The following is an 18,734-nucleotide window of genomic DNA, read 5'->3' on the forward strand; positions in this document are numbered from 1 at the left end:
CAAAATAAAAGTAAAAACTCCCAAGATGATTCTTGACGTATTCAAAATAGTTATTGTTCCAAAGACATAATTTTAAATATGGCTAAAGTACTGAACCTCATTAGATTGTGCAGGTGTACCTAATGTTTTGCGCTGTGCGTGGAGGTGGGCGAGGGGGGGAGGGTTGGATGGCAGCCCCCAGTGGTGTTTGCCAACACTCGAACCCCCCTGTTCAGACATCTGGTCCTGTCTCATTTACCGTAGGAGTCTGTCTGCGTGATGGCTTTTTAATGCCATTGACAGAACCACATAGACAGTCACACACACGTGCTCATTAACATACAGTAACATGTACTGTACGCCAGCGGCCTCACACACGTTCCCACCACCACTGACAGGCGTACAACATTGATCAAGAGTAAAAACGAGTGGGATCAATAGCGTATGAATAAACTTCCTCTAAATGGCTCTCCAGCAGGGTTTGTGAATGAAGATGTATGGTGTTGTGTTCAGGTGTTGCACGTGCACACACATCTGTCATTGATCGTCATGTGCGCAGCTATTCCCAACTGGAATTTCTATACTGGAAAGGAAATGAAGGAGATCCTGAGGCGATCTGTAATGTGTTTATGTTTGTTGCGCACTTGTCAAAATACATATGTGAGCAGAATAAGTAAGCATAAGTAAGGAAGCAAAGACATTCCAGTTAAACTCACCTTCATCCCGCTTCCTCTTGCCAATATCAGCAGCTGAGCTGATACCCAGAATGCCGCTGATGGAATACGAAGAGCCGGCAGAGTCGCTGGTCACCGCAGAGACCTGCGTAGCCGCCACTGATGTCGCTGTCGGCAAAGAAAATTTTAGTTGTTGGACGTTTGTCATTCTGAGATCTTATGTGGGCGCTTCGGGTTAGCGGCACTAACCTTAACCTTAACCCCCCCTATGTTGTCTAAATTATGCAGTAAATGGTTTAAAGTCCCTGTAAAGTGAAAATAAATATTCACATACCACAAAGAAAACTAATAACTTGTAAATTGGATTCGGCATATCTCAAGGTACCACTTTAGTCTCGTGTTTCCCCATTCCTTGTCAACATCATTGACTTGTGACATTATTTTAATCCCGACTCTCTTTCTAAACATTTTGCACAGTTAACATGTCCATGAAGCTGAACCAGAAGCACAAAAAAAACTCAGTGGAGGGGGGCACTGTCAAGAATTGTCGCTCCCTGTAGCCTTAAAGCGCCCCGAGGGGGTAGGGGGGGGCAAGTTCTTCGCCGGGCGACACCGCAACAACATACTTGTCGTTTCTTTAGACACACACACACACACACATATGCAACATACAGTCACTCATGCCTGGTCTCCTTATCTCTGTGCCCTTATGAGCAAGCAAGGGGCTGAGTGACAGTATGGTATCCCATGAGAGACAGAAAGGTGAGGAGGAAGACATCCTAATCCTTCCTCTCAGCGGACCCCCCCCCCCCCCTTCCCGTCCCACAACAACACAGAAGAACAAGAACTAGAAGAGGAAGTTTTCAAACAAACACACACACACACACAACAAACCCAAGGATCAAGCCCCCCACCACTCTGTCACACTTTTGTCAACAAGGAGATGATAATGAATGCATATCTTACCTTTTCCTATCAGTTGATTTAGCACTTCAATTATCTGATTTTCCTTTTCTTTTCCTCTCCACTGTTTTTTTTTTTTTATCTGACTGTAATGCTTTTATTCTGCAAATCGAAATGTTCAATTTTCCACCTGGGAGCGGGAACCCATTTATCTGGATAATCTGCAAGCTTGTGAGTATGTGCGTAGTATTCGTGTTTGTGTGCAAAAGGAAGAGCCGGCAAGCCGTGCATATGAAATTAATTTAGATTAATAGACGATGCGTGATTATGAAGATATGAGAGACACTGAAACACAATCCGGTTCTGAGAATGACGGAAGGGGGAAAGAAAGGCTTTCATTTTTATTTTCAAGTGAGATAGTCAGTGATGCTCGTGCAGTACAGGATGTTTCAGTCTTTGGCATGATTTGACACGATAGTCATTTAGATTCTCGTCATCGCTCAACTTTATGCAGTGTGACGATTAGTTTCGTGGGAAATGACACAGTATCACAGGTAATGTTACTTTAATTAGTCAAAAATTGAAGAATGGTGAACTAAAGGGGCCAAAAAAATACTTTAATACTTATTTTTGTGTGGTTCTTTAGCTGTGTTTTTGCAAATTTTTTTTTTTTTTTTTTTACTTTTGAAAACAATGATTGTTTTCTGACATCCTCAAACCAAACCAGCTGTCAATTTGAATGAACATCCTGTTTTGCAACAAGAGGGTGGAAATAAAAACATGTTTTGCTTTTTAGATGATTCATTGATTAATCGGTAAAATACTTCACTGATTAACCCATTACTAAAAGAATCATTATTTGCAACCTTATTTTTTAAACGGGTGCAAAAAATAGTTGGTCTATTTATTTCAACATTCAAACTGTTGTGAAAGACTTTTTACTGTGCAATATTTAATATTTTTTTCTGTTTCGAATATCCTATACCGAAATGATGGGCTATTATAATGTTGCACGTTCTATTCATGGCAACAATTATGTAAATAAAACACTCATTACAATAAGAAAGTATCAATTAATTTTTACTTTCACGCGAGACATCCAAATACTATCAGTGCTGCTGTAAAAAGTGCTTTGACAGACAAGAGCAGGTTTGCGACCTACCTAAATTGTGAGCCGCTACTGAGCCCGTTTGACCCGGTGGCTGCTGAACCTTGGTCCGAATGATCCTGCAAGGAGGAGAAAGCAGACGTGAATGTGTGTGAAGTGGTGATTTGTGTGTGTGAAAGAGAGAGGGAGGCATCAAGGACATGAGAACACGATCGTCGTGGGAGCCACGTTGTGTGTGAGCATGCGAGTGTGTTCGCCGAGAGGCTTGCGGCCGGCTGACATGGCAGAGGGGCCTCACACTTCCTGCTTGGCTGCTCATGCAAGCCCCTTTCTTCCTCTTTCCCTTTCCTCCTTAACTCCTCTCCATCCTGTCCCCATCTTCCCTCCCTTTGCCTTTCTCTCCTTCGTCTTTTGTGTCCCCTTATTCCTCCCTTTTGTCTGCCTCTTTTGCTCACCGCTTCTCTCTCCTGTTTCACTGTCCCTCCCTTTTCTCGGGCTCCGTGCATGCTCAAGGGAGAGCCTTGTCATTGTATGGTGGTGTTGAACCACTGAGCTGCAGCTACTTCATACACACGGAGACCCGGGGCCTCTTAGCTAGGCTGTCCCAGAAATAGATAAACACAACAAGCTGCTTGCTAGACACTTACTGTCACTGCAGTTATGTTGATGTAAAGTTAGGACACACAAATAGTTGTCACACACACTTTAGTACCTGTTGATGGAGCTGACGCTGGGCACGCTGTCGTTGTCGCACACTCTCTCGGCCAGGAGCCTGTCTCGGATCTCCCAGGCAAACATGGTGGGGTTTTGGCGTTTGTAATCGGCAATCTTGTCGACCACTTTGGGCGTAGCAACCTTTGGTTTGGATCCCCCGATGACACCGGGCCGAATACTGCCCGTTTCATAGTACCTGGGAAAGCAGGGAGGAAGCTTGTGTTGGTCATGATGCGAGATTTTGAAGTCTGTTCAATAGCAGTGGGCACATTTCATTCAGAGATGGCATCTCCTTGAAGATATTTGCATGCTCGATCTTTAGCGAGGACTCCAGAAAACAGTGCAAAAGACTGATTTTAAAGGGAATGAGAGAAGCCACTTTCATTGGCCGGGAAGCTAGTTGGCTGTGGTCACGCTCACAACGGCGCAAACACCCGGACAGAGACTTATATGCACTACTTTTGTGGCTAGGCTAGTGCTACATTGCAATAATTTCCCAGATATGTTAGTGTTTGTATCCATTCTGTGAAAAAAAAAAACATAAAATGGGACAAAAAACACACAAAAATGTTCACTGAGATGCTGTGGTTTGAATCCTGTTTTTTTGCGTGACACAAAACCTCCATTTATTCAGTTAATGTTGTTTTGACTCCAGTTATATATGAAATTGCGTGACCTCAGGCGCATTTGACGTGACTGCGTATCACACTGACTGACAGTCAAATGCAAGATGAGGGGTGACACTGACAGACACGCTCGCACAGAGAGATCCAGGAATTTTCTTTCCAGCTTGAATGTATTTGCATGCGCAAGGGGCAGGTGGGATGCGGGTGGGCTGGGGGACTGGCGGAGGACAGCTAATGCACTACCCTGCTTGCAGAATAGGGGGGGATGCTGTGTGTGGATGCAAGCTGTCACTCAGTCTTAAACCTGCTGCTCTTTCTCTCTCACCGCAACTGCTCGGTGGAGTAATCCCTTCCGTGATGTTTGTTTCCTTAAGTGTGTAGTTCCCTGTTGTGTGTGTGTGCATGTGTGTGTTTGTATATGCGCACGTGCTTCCCATTCTCACTCTCCACAGCTGGACTTTAAACATTGCTAAAGGAAAAGGAACAATCTCTTTTCTAGTGGAAAACAATTTAAATTATTCACAGGCAAATCATTGGTGAATAAATGAGCATGGTTATTGATATCTGCAGCGATGTGAGACACACACACATTCACAAACAAGGAGGCAGAGTTGGTGTTTTTGTTCTGCCGGCAGTGGAGAGACAGAGAGAAGAGGATAAAACAAGCCTCTCTCCTTCCTTGCATCCCTCGATCTCCTCCCCCCCCCCACCCACCCACCTCTCACGGTAACGCTTCAGTGAGTTGAACGGCCAGGACAGGGGGGAGAGAGGGATTGGGGGAGACTGAGAGAAGGAGCAAGAGAGAGGGAGAGAAAAGAAGCAAGGGAGAACAATGAGCAACACATTTTTTGATATAGCTGAGGGTCGCTGTGGCTAATCCTTCCCTGCCGCCACCACAAATGGTCTCTCCGTTTCTAATTCCTTTTTTACTTCTCCTCACTTCTTCTTCAGCACGCCCCCCTCCCTTCTTGCCCCATCCTTGTCTCTATTCTCCTTTTGCTATATTTTGTGGTGCTGAAATATGGTGCCACTTTCATTTTGATGCTAATTCCAAAAAGTGATGAATCTTTCCCTCGCATTGTGCCCCTTTCTTCTCTGGCAGACGGAACGACCCGGGATTTACTTTTGAAATTGGCTTTTTAAAGGTGAAGGAAAGAGTCGTCAGAGAAGAAGGTGAAAAGGAGAAATGTGAGTCAGTATAAAAGGAAATGAACAAGACCCAAAGCAAGTAGGAGATGATGGCAGTGGAAATTTGCAAGCTCAGGGAATTGGCAACTTGGCAGCAGAGACACTATAGCATCAGCGTCGACGATCCAAACTCTCAATAACTTGATTATCTTTATATAATAACTGCAGAGTTCAAAAGTCACGTGTGTCGGCGCATACGTGTCTTCCATACCTTCCCAGTATTTTGCTGACACATCCGTGGCTGACCCGAAGTTGGCGGGAGATGTCACAGGGACGCACACCTTGGTGGGCGAGTTCAACTATTCGCTGTCGCACAACATCGGGAAGAGGTCGGCCGTTTACAAATACACCCCCAAGCTGGTTCACGCCGCCATGTCCTATAAAAAAAAAAAGACAGTTGAAGTCACATGGTTCAAGCCACATGGATGAACGAGCCACTGAACATTTAAAAGGATTTATGACTAAATTTGTAACAGTCAAACTCGACTGCATCACAACATTTCACTGCAAATGATACACACACACACACACACACACACACAGTTCAGGCATACGTATGTCCTAAATAAATCCTTTCTTACCAACATAATACTAGCTTTGTTCCTTTTATCCAGAACAGACTAAGCTAAGTTTCAAGTAAATGAAGGGATTTCAATTAATTATTGACCCACGGGGGTCTGAGTGACGCCAATAATATTCCCTTGAGGGAAGACGGTTTAAAGAGACAGAATAGAAACAAATTGGAATAAAACACCACAACTTCTTTCCTTTCTAATGACATCCAGGATGTAGAAGGCAGACCTCCGCCAAGTGACTGGCGTTGACAAACTGTCAATTGGAGTTTTGTCTATTGAACATAGTTGACTGTTAGAAATCGCTATCAGGATGTGCAGTTTGCTAAACTGACAATAAAATATTTTAAATAGCGCTTCTATTGATTCTCATTCAATTGCACCTCTAAATATATCATTTAATTCAGAGCCAACAATAACAACAGTCAGCTGACATGAATCCAACATGCATGAGTGCCACGACAAATGTACGAAGGACAACGTCTCCGCCTCTCCCCAACAATATGTTCATGTACAGTATATGTTGCACCAAAAGGCAATCCAGCATTTCTGTAATCCACTGCTTTTATATTACCATAGTGATTGTGTCTTCCGGGGAAACACACACACACACACATAGTCGCGCACGCATGCACACTCTAATCCTAGCTGTGAGGGTAATAGATTTTAAATACATGACCCCTGCAGGGGGATACCCCCTGAAATACAAAGCCCTCCCCTGAACCTGACCACATCTTTCTTCTTCTCTGCATCCCCATAAAGTAAACACACAGCAGGCGCCAAAACAAACACATCTGCACATGAGGGATAAATGCAACGAGAAAGTCTGCAGCGTCTTGTGCTTGTAAATTAAACAAAGCTATTTCACTTCCCTCCTTGCTTTATTTCTTTCTAGATAGAAGAAAAGTCATTATGCAGATGCCCCGCTGCCACAGTTTAAAAGGCAATCACTTTTCCCAAAGATAGCAACGTCGCATCCGTCAAGGCCTTAACCAGCATTGCTCGTCACTACCAGGTTAAGGAATGCTGACACGTGGGAACTACAACTCCAAAAAAAAAAGGTATTGCTAACCAAATTGGGATATCAAAACATTTAGATCTTCTCTAAGGTCTTTCCAAATCGGGGCAGTCGATCAAGAACACATTTTTTTTAATCTTCTGTTTGAAATCATCAGCAGTATTATGATGATCAGCCGGCTTCTTGTGAAACCCCGGGGAGTTTTCTTTTCCTCATCATAATAGTTTCTTATCCTCAGCCTTGGAGGGTAACAGTATCCTTCATTATTTAACCATTTTTCTTTATACAATAATATCAAACCAACTGATCTATAGCAACGGAATTCTTGAAGGCATGTTCCAGCAATGCAAGAGTCTGTTGACGGCCATTTCCCAAACACACTGTAAGTACACTGAAACTTCTACTGTAAAAGTCACGATGATGTTAGCGTATCTTAAATAGCATCAAAACATTTCATTTTTCTGTCAAAAAACTGTCTCTGTTGAGAGATGCAAAATGGGAGAAAAGAAGAAGAGGCATGAGAAATTGAAAAGGCCACAACTTCCTGCTTAAGGTGCTTGTTAATTTACAATATTTTACTTTTACTACTTTGTGTGACAATTAAGAATGTTGTAGCACCTCAACATTGCTCAGTTTTTATTGTTGTTACTTTTAATATCACCAGTAGCTCATTTCTTTTACAATTCTATTTCCCCTCTTTGAAATTGTTTTGCAATCTGAACAAATCAAAGCTTGCAAAGTAATGCCTTGTGTTTGATTCTTAACTTGTAAAAAGCCATCCGTGCCTCATCTCGTCATGATTTGTTCTTCCACAGAAGCCCACTTTGCTGCAACCTGCTGTGTGCACACAAGTCTCCCGCTGCTTCTCTCTCTCGCCTCGTCTTTCAGATAAGAGCAAATGAAATGGGTTCTTTCACTCTTCCTATCTGAGCTGGACCATAAAAAAACCTTGCTTTGTATAGAAATGGGAAGAATGTCTGCCGAGCGACACGCACACAAACTCCAGATAACTATTTATTCACTTAGCTAGGTATTTACTGTTTGCATTAGACTATTCTCGGAGTGGAGATTTTGGGGTTATGTGTCCATATTTTATTTCTCTATCCTCTAAACACAGCTAGGAGGGGGAATTTTAAAAACACAATGAATTGGACGCGCACAACTGCAATTCAAACACAATCCGTCCTGTGATTTACAGCTTGACGTTCAAGTTTCAATTCTGCATCAATTTTCCAATATAAAATATTAAGAAAGTGAATGAATTTGCTAAAGTCTGAAAGTGTCACCATCGTCAAAACTTTAAGAACCGGACAAGCAATGTTTTGGGTAACATCTTGAGATGGTCAACTGCCTTAACAAAAAAAAATGAGCATGTTTATTACTGTATAGCACAAAACTTCCATAAAGTGTGCTCACCATTTGATAATGCTCGTGTGCTCGTTACTTTGCCACGCTTTTACTTCCAAAATCAACATTCTGTTGTAAATTAGAGGTTGATATTTCGAACTGTGACAGATTGGCCAAGTCATTTCAAGCCACTGACCAAACAAATTAACTACTTGCTTTCAGGAATTCAATCACAGCTGGCAGCTGGGGAGGTTTTGTTGCAAATTAGATACAAAGATTTTTGCCAAATCTGGGCTATTGGCTAAAAGGTCTTCCTCTAAAAGCTTGAACCTCAAGAGAGGGAGGAACTCTTGGCACGTGTAGCAGTTTCATTTTCTATCCTGCAAGAATCAGAGGGGACACAACCGGCCAGCTTGCCAGCCTTGGGGACCAGGAGTCATTATGCATCCCTGTTGTATTTTCATTTATATATCCTTTATAGGAGCTGACTTGGGAGCAAAGCACCTCCTTAAATGTTTGATTGATTCACCGTTTCCGGAGGAGGAAAGAAAATAACAGAGATAAAGAAGAATACATTAAGCTCCCCCATCCAGAAAATAAGGTCCATTAGGCTCTCTGTCTCTCTTTTCCTGCCACATTCCTCTGTGTCACTGCCTGTCACAGCCTGAAGCCTGAAAAATTGCAACAAACTAACCTTATTTTTTCGGTTTTTGAAAAAGAAAAAAGAAACTGGGCTGCAGGGCTGTTTGCGATTTTGTCAGTGAGAATACTGATGAGGTGAATTTCGTTGCGCAAACACTGTGTAGATATGTGACGTGCAAGCCAAATTTCCTTATATAATTTTATTCTTCTCGTCTAATTTTATTCTGCATGCTATGGTCGTTTTTTTCGCAAAGAAAAAAACGCCATTGAGTCATTCACTGTGGCTAATTATGGATGATTTATGGTCTAGAAAATAAAAACAAAAGTGTTACAGCATGTGTGCGATGTTTTGTGTGTATATATATATATAGTATATATTTTTTATATATACGTATATATATATATATATGAGGCCACCAAACACCCATGCATACTTAAGATGCAAGCATGTTTAACATTACAATATTCAGCTCATTATCATCACAATTACCAGCAGCAGTTCCTTTTAAATCGAACATATATGTTCCAAGCTATTGGATCGGTTCAAGAATGCTTTCATACATATGCCAGATGAAATTGCTGCTTATATAATGTTCATAGAAAAAAAGGAGATTGTCCTGAGACTAATACATATTACCAACAGCGTTTAAGAAAATGCACACCCATGCACGCACACAGACACACACTTCCAAAAAAACATTTCCACGCGTCTAAGTTGATTCATTGCAACCTCTCTCACTCTGTCTTTTGACATTTTTAGATGTAATCGTTTTAAAGCGTCCCAGAACTTCTCTGTTGTCGTCAAGCGCCGCGGATAATTGACTTTGGGCCAACTACTGTGAGAAGAAACACGATTTGTTCTAGCCGTTTGATGTGCGCGTGCGCGCGCGTGTTTTTCCGTGCGTGTGTGTGCGCGTATGCGTGTGTGTGCGTGTGTGTGTGATTCACATAATACGCTTCTCCCCGGGATTCACCGGTGGTATAAATGAATGAATGCAATATCTATTAAATGCTTTTAAATGCCTGTTATACTCTTTGTGTGGGCATTTAAATGAAAAGTCCAAACATTGTGATTTTAAAATAGGTTTGGTGGATATTTATAACTCCAAAATAAAGTTGGAGGAGACAGAATATTGGTGGATTATATCACCGGGACAAAACCATTTTAAATTGTTTTATGTATAATTCAGTAGCCCAAAGAAACGATACAAATAAATGTGTACTCAATGTTTTATAACAATTCCGTCTGATTTTAGGCTGTACCTTTAAGATTTTTGACATATTTGTGTTCTAACTATGTGGTATATATTAACGTGCACCCATGCACCGGACAATTCATTACTGCAAAAAAACCAACAAAATAGGCCAACCAAAGTATTACAAACCGCGACTCCCCTCCCCTATACTGCAAGCAACCATCTAATAAACATGTCTATTGTAAATTAATGATTCTCTCTGCAGTGCAAATAAAAAACAAACTACTTATCAATTTATTTATTATCTGATTGATAAATGGCTATGGCGCTATAGATGCCTGCATGAGGCCGAGCAGGGGGGTTCCCACCACTGGGGAACCAACAACGTCCATTCTCGTTCTGATGCAAAGACCACATGCAGTTGCACCTGCAGCGTGTTCAGTTTGTCCATCCAAGTTATATGCAAAAGCACAATGGACTTCACACAACCGCTCTTCACTTCCCTCACTCCCTTTTCTCTCTCTCTTTCTCTCTCGCTCTCCCTTTTCTGACCGCCCACCCCCAACAACGACGTCTTCTTTCCTTTGAAAGGAAAGTGCGGTCAACAATTGAAACATGCTTGATGTCTAAGTGTAAATTTAAGTCTTATTAATTAAGTACACACTCCAGAAAAATTTAATTTAATTAAAGAAAAACAGCTACGTCATTATTAAATGTTCACTAAATGTTTTGAGCTTTTCCCCCCATATTGTTGCCAAATAATTTAAAACTATATCAACATTTGAATAAAAAATAATATATATATATATATATATATATAAACGTCATTAGGTTAAGACTTTTAGGATAATAAGGAAAAAATATAGTTTTTGCAGCGCACCAAATAGGTTGCTTTACAATGGCGCCCGTGTAGCTTGGTATTTTTCTGCATGGAGGGAGCATGCAAAAATCAAGAAATAAGAAAATTAAATGATAAACTTACTGTGCATAGCCGCAAATGGGTCGTGCTTACAGTGGATCTCCATGTGGGCGGTGGGGCTCGAGGGCCCCGGTTTAAAAAGAAAGAAAAAGATAGAAAGAAAAAGTGCAGACTTGAGCCAACCTCTATTTGATAGACCTCCGGTTGATGCAAAGTAGTTCCCTTAAAAAGAAAAAGACGAAGTCTACTTTTGTTTGTTTCGTTCGCTTGTTACTGTCCACAGCTGAAGTGAAATAAATGAAGCATTGAGAAATTAAAAAAATATTTAAAATATTTGTATCTCAACGAAAAAAGTGGTGTCAAAATTCTGTCCTCAGTGGGACGAGCTGCGACAGTCGGTCAAAAAAAGAACGGTAATGACACTCATCCTTTAAAATGTTCGGCTAATATTCACGGCGTTCATGCCAAATCGGAAAACATGTCAAAAGTGTTTCAAAATGTTTAAAAAGACCTCCCTGGCCCCCGCGGGCTCAGGTCTCCGGTCGTGCAGGTCCACCTTTGGCGCAACTTTCTCCGCTTAGTCTCACAAGGAAAACAAACAAAAAACTCAAAAACAAATCAAAAATCTGTTTCATTAACTGCAAATGTCACAAATCCACAAATAGTTGTGTCTTCCATTCCTGTCTTGCGTGATGTCTCATCAATAAAGCTCGAAATGGCAAGTGAGCGATCCCCCGTCCGAGTGTCATATCCAACGAACTCGTAAGGAAAAAGGACAAGCGAGGCACTTGCTCAGAATCGTCCCCGCTTTTAAAGCGATTCTCTGCCCAACTCCAGCTGCCCTGTCCCGCACGAGTTGGAAAGGAGTTTCTTCTCTTGGCTCAAACCCCAAAACATTGGAGGGGCAGGATGAGGTGCTTTAAATGTGTCGAAAATAGCGAAGCATCCACCGAGAGAGCGGCTGCTTGCTAGTGCACCCCCGCGTTTCAGGACCAGTTCTCTTGCGGACAGCGCCCGCGCTCGCAACCCCCTGGAAGCCTGGCGTCCAGCCGCCGGCCAGCTGCCTGTCACTCAGCCGCCTCCCAGCCAATCAGAACGCGAGAGCCGCAACGGCGTCACTCCAACATTGAGTAGAATGGGCGGGGCTCTACGTGGCTTGGATTGGTTGACGATAATGCTGAGAGCCAATGAGGCTTTACGCTTGTTTTAATCCCTAACCAATGGATGAGCTCGGCCTCACCCCTCCCTGGTGAGGGAGTCATATGCCGTCTTACGTTTAATTTCAATTAACCACGTACAAACCTCACGCTTTTGTGGGCATTTGCGCTCAAGTTATCCGTGTCAATATTAAATATCTAATTAAATAAGTATTACTAAAATGAAGCTTTGTTGCAGCGAGGTCTTATGATGTCTGAGTACAATTATTCAAAACAGATTAAACTCTTAATTACGACGATTTTATGACGAAAGATTGTAGTTTCCATAAAATATGTCATTCATAAACATGTTTCTGGGAGCACAGTAAAAGAGACTGGCCTGTCGTTAATATTACACCTTATAAATCTTTAGCTTGAGAAGAATCTAAGGCATAAAACAAGCATCCCATTAGCTGATTGCGGATTCAAACGGGCATCGTTTTTAATGAAGTGCAATTATCCAGCATCGCAGCAAACTGAGAGGAGAGAAAGGAGATTCAATAAATGTTCGTCCCACCTGATTTTCTAAGGCATATCTTAGCCTCGGTCGTGTAATATTAAGCACACAAATAGCCTTAAGCGTGAGCCAAATTAGAAAATGGTTATTTCCATGTGCTTCCTGTTTCTAGACAACTAATCATTTCACTTTCTCTGTTATTCTCCATCAGCCTCATGAGCATATGCACAGCTAAAACAATCTTCCCCGAATTATTATTGACAACACCAAGATACTTGATAATAATTATTTTTTATTAAAAAGGCAACCCAACCTGGGATGTCTAGGAATACGGAATACTTCATGTTCAATCAATAAATGTCTTGGTTTATCCCGATAGTTATTGGTGTCTGCAAGCTTTCTGATCCTATAACTCAAACACGCAAGCAGTCAAATTAAAATAAATATGCTTTCCAATAAATGTATATATATATTTTTTTCTTCTCAGAAAACATGTTTTTTTGTGTGTGCTTTCTAGAAGAGTCACCAGGGGGCGTTCAACTATGAGTGACTTGTCCACATACTTAGGCAAGTACATTCGCACAATACGTATACGAAAGTAATAACATGGCATCACTTGATTCGATTATGTGATTGCATTTTGTAATTCCTCTGATCATCATCATCATCATAAAAAAATGCACATAATCAACAAGAAAACAACAATGTTTTAATGTTTCTCTGGTCATAACATTACATTTTACATTTGATCTTTATTTTCTTGACTGTGAATTATAAAATGTTTTGCGCACGTGTTAAACAATAGTTGTCTGTTTAGTCCGTAGAGAAGGGGCACTGATAAAAAAAAAAAGACTAAATTGGGTAATTTAGGCGTTTACAAGTGCACGCAATTTGCGTACGGACGGCCCTTTTTATTTAGGCCACATATTGAATAGAAATAATCAAATTAATGTTGAATTTTATACTCAAAATCGCATTACTTTAGAGAGACTTTTCAATTATGTTTTAAGGTTAAATAATTATCATTTTAATGCTTGAAATAAAATGACGACAGGCTGTATTTTATTAAAAGACAGTATATCTACGTAAATATATACTATATATCTCCTTTTTTCCCCAACTTTGTGTCCTTTTGTGCAGTTTGTAGTACAGATTTGGGAACCACAAAACATGCACTTTCTCATCACATGACTCTCATTTGCAAATTAAATACAAAGGCAATTAAAAACAGCCAAACAAGCAATCATGTATACAAATTGTTGTTGCTTTAGGCTTGGAAATTTGGAGAAAACTTCCATCAGGGTGGGACGTCTTTAATCCGGGGTCCTGCAGACATTACCATATTTCATTACCTCTCAGTGTTGGAAAGGGGAGCGCGGAGGAGGGAAGGGGGAGATTAGACTTTTTTAAACATTAGTAAGAAGAAATGTGGTCGTGATAATCATTGGGAGGCAAATTGGAGGCGATGCTGTAGTGTCTTTCTTCCTTCCCTCCATCCATCCAGCGTGAAAGACTGTTTTGCCTTTTTGCGCCCGAGCCTCGAAACGAAAAAGCAATGAAAAATTAATAGCGCATGTTAACTCCACCAAGCTCGTTTATTACACGCCCGCATGGCTGTCAACATAATGAGAAAGCCCCCTCGTATATATCTCAACTCTTAGATTTCATTTTGCGTGCAAAATATGTTTAAAATTAGAATATAAATATGTTTTAAAAAATAAACAAATAAATTGTATGCCACATGCGCACTCGCAAATCACACTCATCGGTCCATTTGTAATGACTTGGTTGGCTGATAATGCACCTAATGAGGAGTCAAGTGAGGCCTGACCACAAGCTCTCATGCACTTTGAGGGGCACTTGAGGTCATCTCTGTCCCCCCCCCACCCCCACCCCGCACATGCACACACACTTTTGACCAGCGCAAAATCACATTTCTATGTGACTACACTTCTGTGCTACTTAAAAAAAAATCCTGATTTCCCGTTTTATCAGTAAATGTTGGATTAAAAAAAAATGACATTGTAAAACTATTGCCAAACCTTGATGACATCTATTTAATGAATTCCTTTTAGACCTTAACGTCGTATTACATCAGTGAACATATCCATTTAAAAAATCCTCGCCGTAATCTAGAATGAATGTCACACTTTTACGCAAGGCCAGTTTGAGGCTGCTCACTGAATTCTTTGCACCCTGATCACGTATTTCATGGAGAGGCTGCTAGCAGAGGCCCTGGGCCCTTATGACTGCAGCAGTCAACAGGGAGGGCCTCCTAAAAAGTATGATTTCCTCAGCGGTTATTATCCAGTCACTTATATTCTCTTTCCTTAAATATTTTTTGGGTGGCTAAAGCCTATATACTTTAAAAGACTGAAAATTGTGGCATAATTTGAGCGTATAGGCTACTCATTTATCACTGTTCATTAAGTATAACGCCTGCTATAAGTGACATATTTTCTGTGTACTTGTCCATCAACCTATTATGATGAGAAACAATAATGAGGCTTACTCGTCCACAGCCCAAAGGACGTTTTATCAATACAGAGCAGCAGGCGTGGATATGAAATGATGTGCTATCATCTGGATGCCATACTGAGGTCGATTGTGTCGATCTAGAAACCCTGCTGCTTTATAACTAGACCCATATAGCAGAACTACTTGCATTGTGGAAAACACACAGGAGCCAATTACGATATTTCGGGATGTTTAAAAGTGGAGTGAAAATAGCCTCTTTTAATAAGGAGCAAAGATATGTAACCATTCAAAAAACAACCAACCAATTTGAAACAAAGATTCTCAAACTAAAAATACCAAGGACTGCCTCAAAAAAGGAACATCAGGGCCAAAATTAAACTACAGTAGCATAGTAGGCCCAAGTGTTCATAGAACTATGACGTTTTTCTCCCCCTAAAAAGCGTATTTAATATTATAGTAAACCACTGTAATACTGCTCTGTTCGAATATGAACACTGTGCTTGAACATAGGGGAAAAACTGTACCTTAATAATGATTCCATAAAATTGTATTGCACATTAATCTTCAATTACAATTGTACCTAAATAAGGTTTTACAAGCAAACTGTTCTAAATGATTAAACACCAATATTTTGTACTTAAAAGTTAAATAGCTACAACTGAACTGTACCTCCATGAAGCTAGCCCCCACCCAGAATTGGGGGACATGACGTAACGTAACGTAATGTAACGTAACGTACCAACATAAGACAAGATCATGTGCCACAGTTCCAAAACTTCCTTAAACTGTTGTAATAAGTTCAAGAGTTTTTGTTTTAACTTGAGTAATGTTTGTTTTCTTAATAATGATAAACAAGCGTATCTCTTCTGTTACCTAAATTTGGTATCATTTCATTTATTCACAGATTGGCTGGCAAGAATCACGTGGTTCATCTGCTGTGGCGTCCATTTTAAAATGACATGTTGGACATCAACAGGTTTTTCCTTTAATCAAGACACTCAGTGATGGAACATTGAAAGCAATCCACTAATAAAATATTCTTTGAAGAACTGGTGGAGAAACTACAAAACATGGGCCATATATGGCCCTCAGGAGGATCTTAGCATACCTGAGCAAATAAAACCTCTGAACTATATGAAAAGCCCCAAAACGTAGAACCCATAGATGAGATGCTCATAACAGCATCATCGTTCATCATGAATTCAGTATGGCCCGCTGATGACTTCATAATTTTGAAATATCACCTGCAGAAGAACTTCCCAGCACACATGACCAACATTTGGCCTAATTTAACAAAACAAGCTGGTCAGCAAAATATCTTCCACTTGTAGTAGGCTATCTTGCTTTAAAAAAAAATCCCAAATTTGATTAGCACCTTTTGACTTGAGTTACATTGCAGCCTTTTACTGTTTGAATGACTTCTCCAAACTTTACAATAGTTCACATAAGTTGCACAACTCAACAGCACTTTGGCAAACGACTTTTAAAGCATTCTAGAAACACGTTGCTGTTAACACACATGGGTTCACCTGCTCAAAAACCAATGAAGACAAGGTGTGAGATGGAAGTGCGAGCCTACCTGCTCTCCCCTGCCGCAGCGCACGTCTCCTGGGCCCTTGCGGGTCCATCATGATACACACTCAGAAGAGGAGAGGGAGGGGTGGAGCGAGGGAGGGAAAAAGGAAAAGAACAAAAAAGTTTTTGCTCACTTTTCACTCTCTCTCTTTTTCCTCTTTCTCTCTCTCCCTCTCTCTTTCTTTGACTTTGTAACACTGTTGCTCTCTCTCTCTTCTTTTTCTCCAGCAGCTGTGTACAGTTGGTGGTTGGGGGGGAAGGGGATGCAATGCAGGTTGAAATAATTCGACCCTTCCGCTCCTTATTGCACTGCCTGCAAGTGTTCACTCAGCTGCAACTAAACGCTTTAGGTGGAAAAAAGGAGGGTCCTAGTGGAGGGGGGGGGGGGTGTAGTGAGCAAAAGAAGAGCCGTTCTCGCCATGTGCGCTCATGTCCTCTGTCTCTTTGCTGGCACTAAACTGCACACACCAATAGGCTCTGTGGGTCTCGTGCACGCGCGTCTGCGAACGCAAATGTGTGCACGTGAAACCTTCAACTTTGCGTGCAGAACTTGAGCACCAAAGTTTCACTTTTAGTTTGTTTGCAAGCTGTCTGTTCAACTTGCTCCTTTTCCCTCCCGTTATAAATTCATAAAGTTTACAAAGAGTTGAAGCATCCGTGATCAGAAATAAATACAATAAATACAAGGAGGGAATCATCTGACCTACTTATTTTAACTTAAAAGGGAAAAACTTCGGAGAGAGAAGTTTTTTATTTGGCATAATGTATACCCTATTTGTACTTTCGCCTCGTTAATAATTTTTTTTAAGTAAAACTAACTTTACTTCAGTAGGCTATTTCAAATAATATTTTTTATTTGATCATTCGAAAGCAAACAATATAATTGTAACCCTAAATCGTGTCTTACGTAATTAATTAAGATAAATAGAAAAACTAAAAAGTAATTCTAACTGCTAGTTACAACAATACAGAAAAAAATCGAAATGCAAAACTGGTGTCAGTTACAATACCTTTGGCCAAAACGCAACGGTGGAATGGGTTTAACGCACATATTGTATGTTTAAATGTTTGACAGGTTGTTCTTTTCATTCGTTTATGGAAATTTGCTCATTTTTGTTCAGGTGGCCTTTTTAACACATATACTGTGTAGTTTAACATAACGGATCATGCAGACTGTTGGATTAGACCAGTTTTTTTGTGTGTGTGTACTTCTAATTCATATTGACAGCTTTATTTATAGTGCGTGAAGAATATCGAAGATGTACTTGTGAAATGTTGAGTATTTCTAGTTGCTTAAGAACAAAAAGTGCGGTCAAAATGAATCCTGACTGTTAAGTTTTTTTTTTCCCTCGCTGCGATTATTGTACGAACAGATAACGGAAAGTGGTAAATATGATCAAGCACTTGGATAAACATTTCAGTTTGAGACTACAGGCGTTGAAAGCAGATTTTGCTTTGTGCGGGAAGCATGTGATTCCCAAAACATAAAACGCGGCTCTGTGTACGATGTTACACATGTCGAACTTGTCTGGAGGTCTGCAGGTCGGGTGTCAGGGTTCACGCACGCACCGGAAACAATTGAGCGTGGAACAAAGCGCAGACACACGTCAGTCCATTTAGTTGCCAACAGAGACCCTGGCACATTATTTTTTGAGCATCCCTAACACATCAAAATACATTTTAGTTTATTAATTAAGGAAACGCGGTAAGATTATGCTATTTATCAAAAATCTATAGTACAATTGTGTTGATTTACATCTGTATTTTTTTTACAGAAACATTTTTGGGTAACCTGCTGAAACTGATATTGTGTTACATTTTACTGAAGAATGATTAGACGACATCGACATGATTGAAACTATTGGACCAAACCTCGTGAGAGCATGACTCCAACGTGATTTGCCATCTTTATTTCTTAACCCCCAAAATATCAAATTGTATGCATGAGCATGACAACGGTGGATTATTTAGTGCATTTTCTCACCTCACAGCAGATTGAGTATATTTATTGTCACACACGCTTATTGCAAAGTGCAGACCCTCCAACACACACACACGCACGCACACGCACACGCACGCACGCGCACGCACGCACACAGCATAAGAAAAATTGAGAATTTAATTACTTGACAATCAAGCACC

The 18,734-nt window shown here is 40.7% G+C and overlaps 1 protein-coding gene across 4 annotated transcripts in view; it reads right to left on the reverse strand.

The window, feature by feature from the left end:
- Positions 1–17,018, reverse strand: part of pax5 (paired box 5) — a 39,656-nt gene extending 22,638 nt beyond the window's left edge. For 2 of the 4 annotated variants that reach the window (XM_037255524.1, XM_037255508.1), the window contains exons 1-5: positions 16,597–17,018; positions 5,404–5,569; positions 3,377–3,574; positions 2,719–2,783; positions 696–821 (exon numbers count right to left, since the gene is read on the reverse strand). In XM_037255524.1, coding sequence (XP_037111419.1) covers positions 696–821; positions 2,719–2,783; positions 3,377–3,574; positions 5,404–5,569; positions 16,597–16,648 — 607 coding nt within the window. In that variant the 5' untranslated portion in view covers positions 16,649–17,018. Of the gene's footprint in view, positions 1–695; positions 822–2,718; positions 2,784–3,376; positions 3,575–5,403; positions 5,570–10,949; positions 11,936–16,596 lie in introns of those variants that run through there. The other 2 variants (XM_037255533.1, XM_037255516.1) reach the window with 1 other exon arrangement.
- Between the last annotated feature and the right edge of the window lie 1,716 nt (positions 17,019–18,734).

This window comes from Syngnathus acus, chromosome 1 (genome assembly GCF_901709675.1).
Source record: "Syngnathus acus chromosome 1, fSynAcu1.2, whole genome shotgun sequence".
NCBI classification, from domain to species: Eukaryota; Metazoa; Chordata; class Actinopteri; order Syngnathiformes; family Syngnathidae; genus Syngnathus; species Syngnathus acus.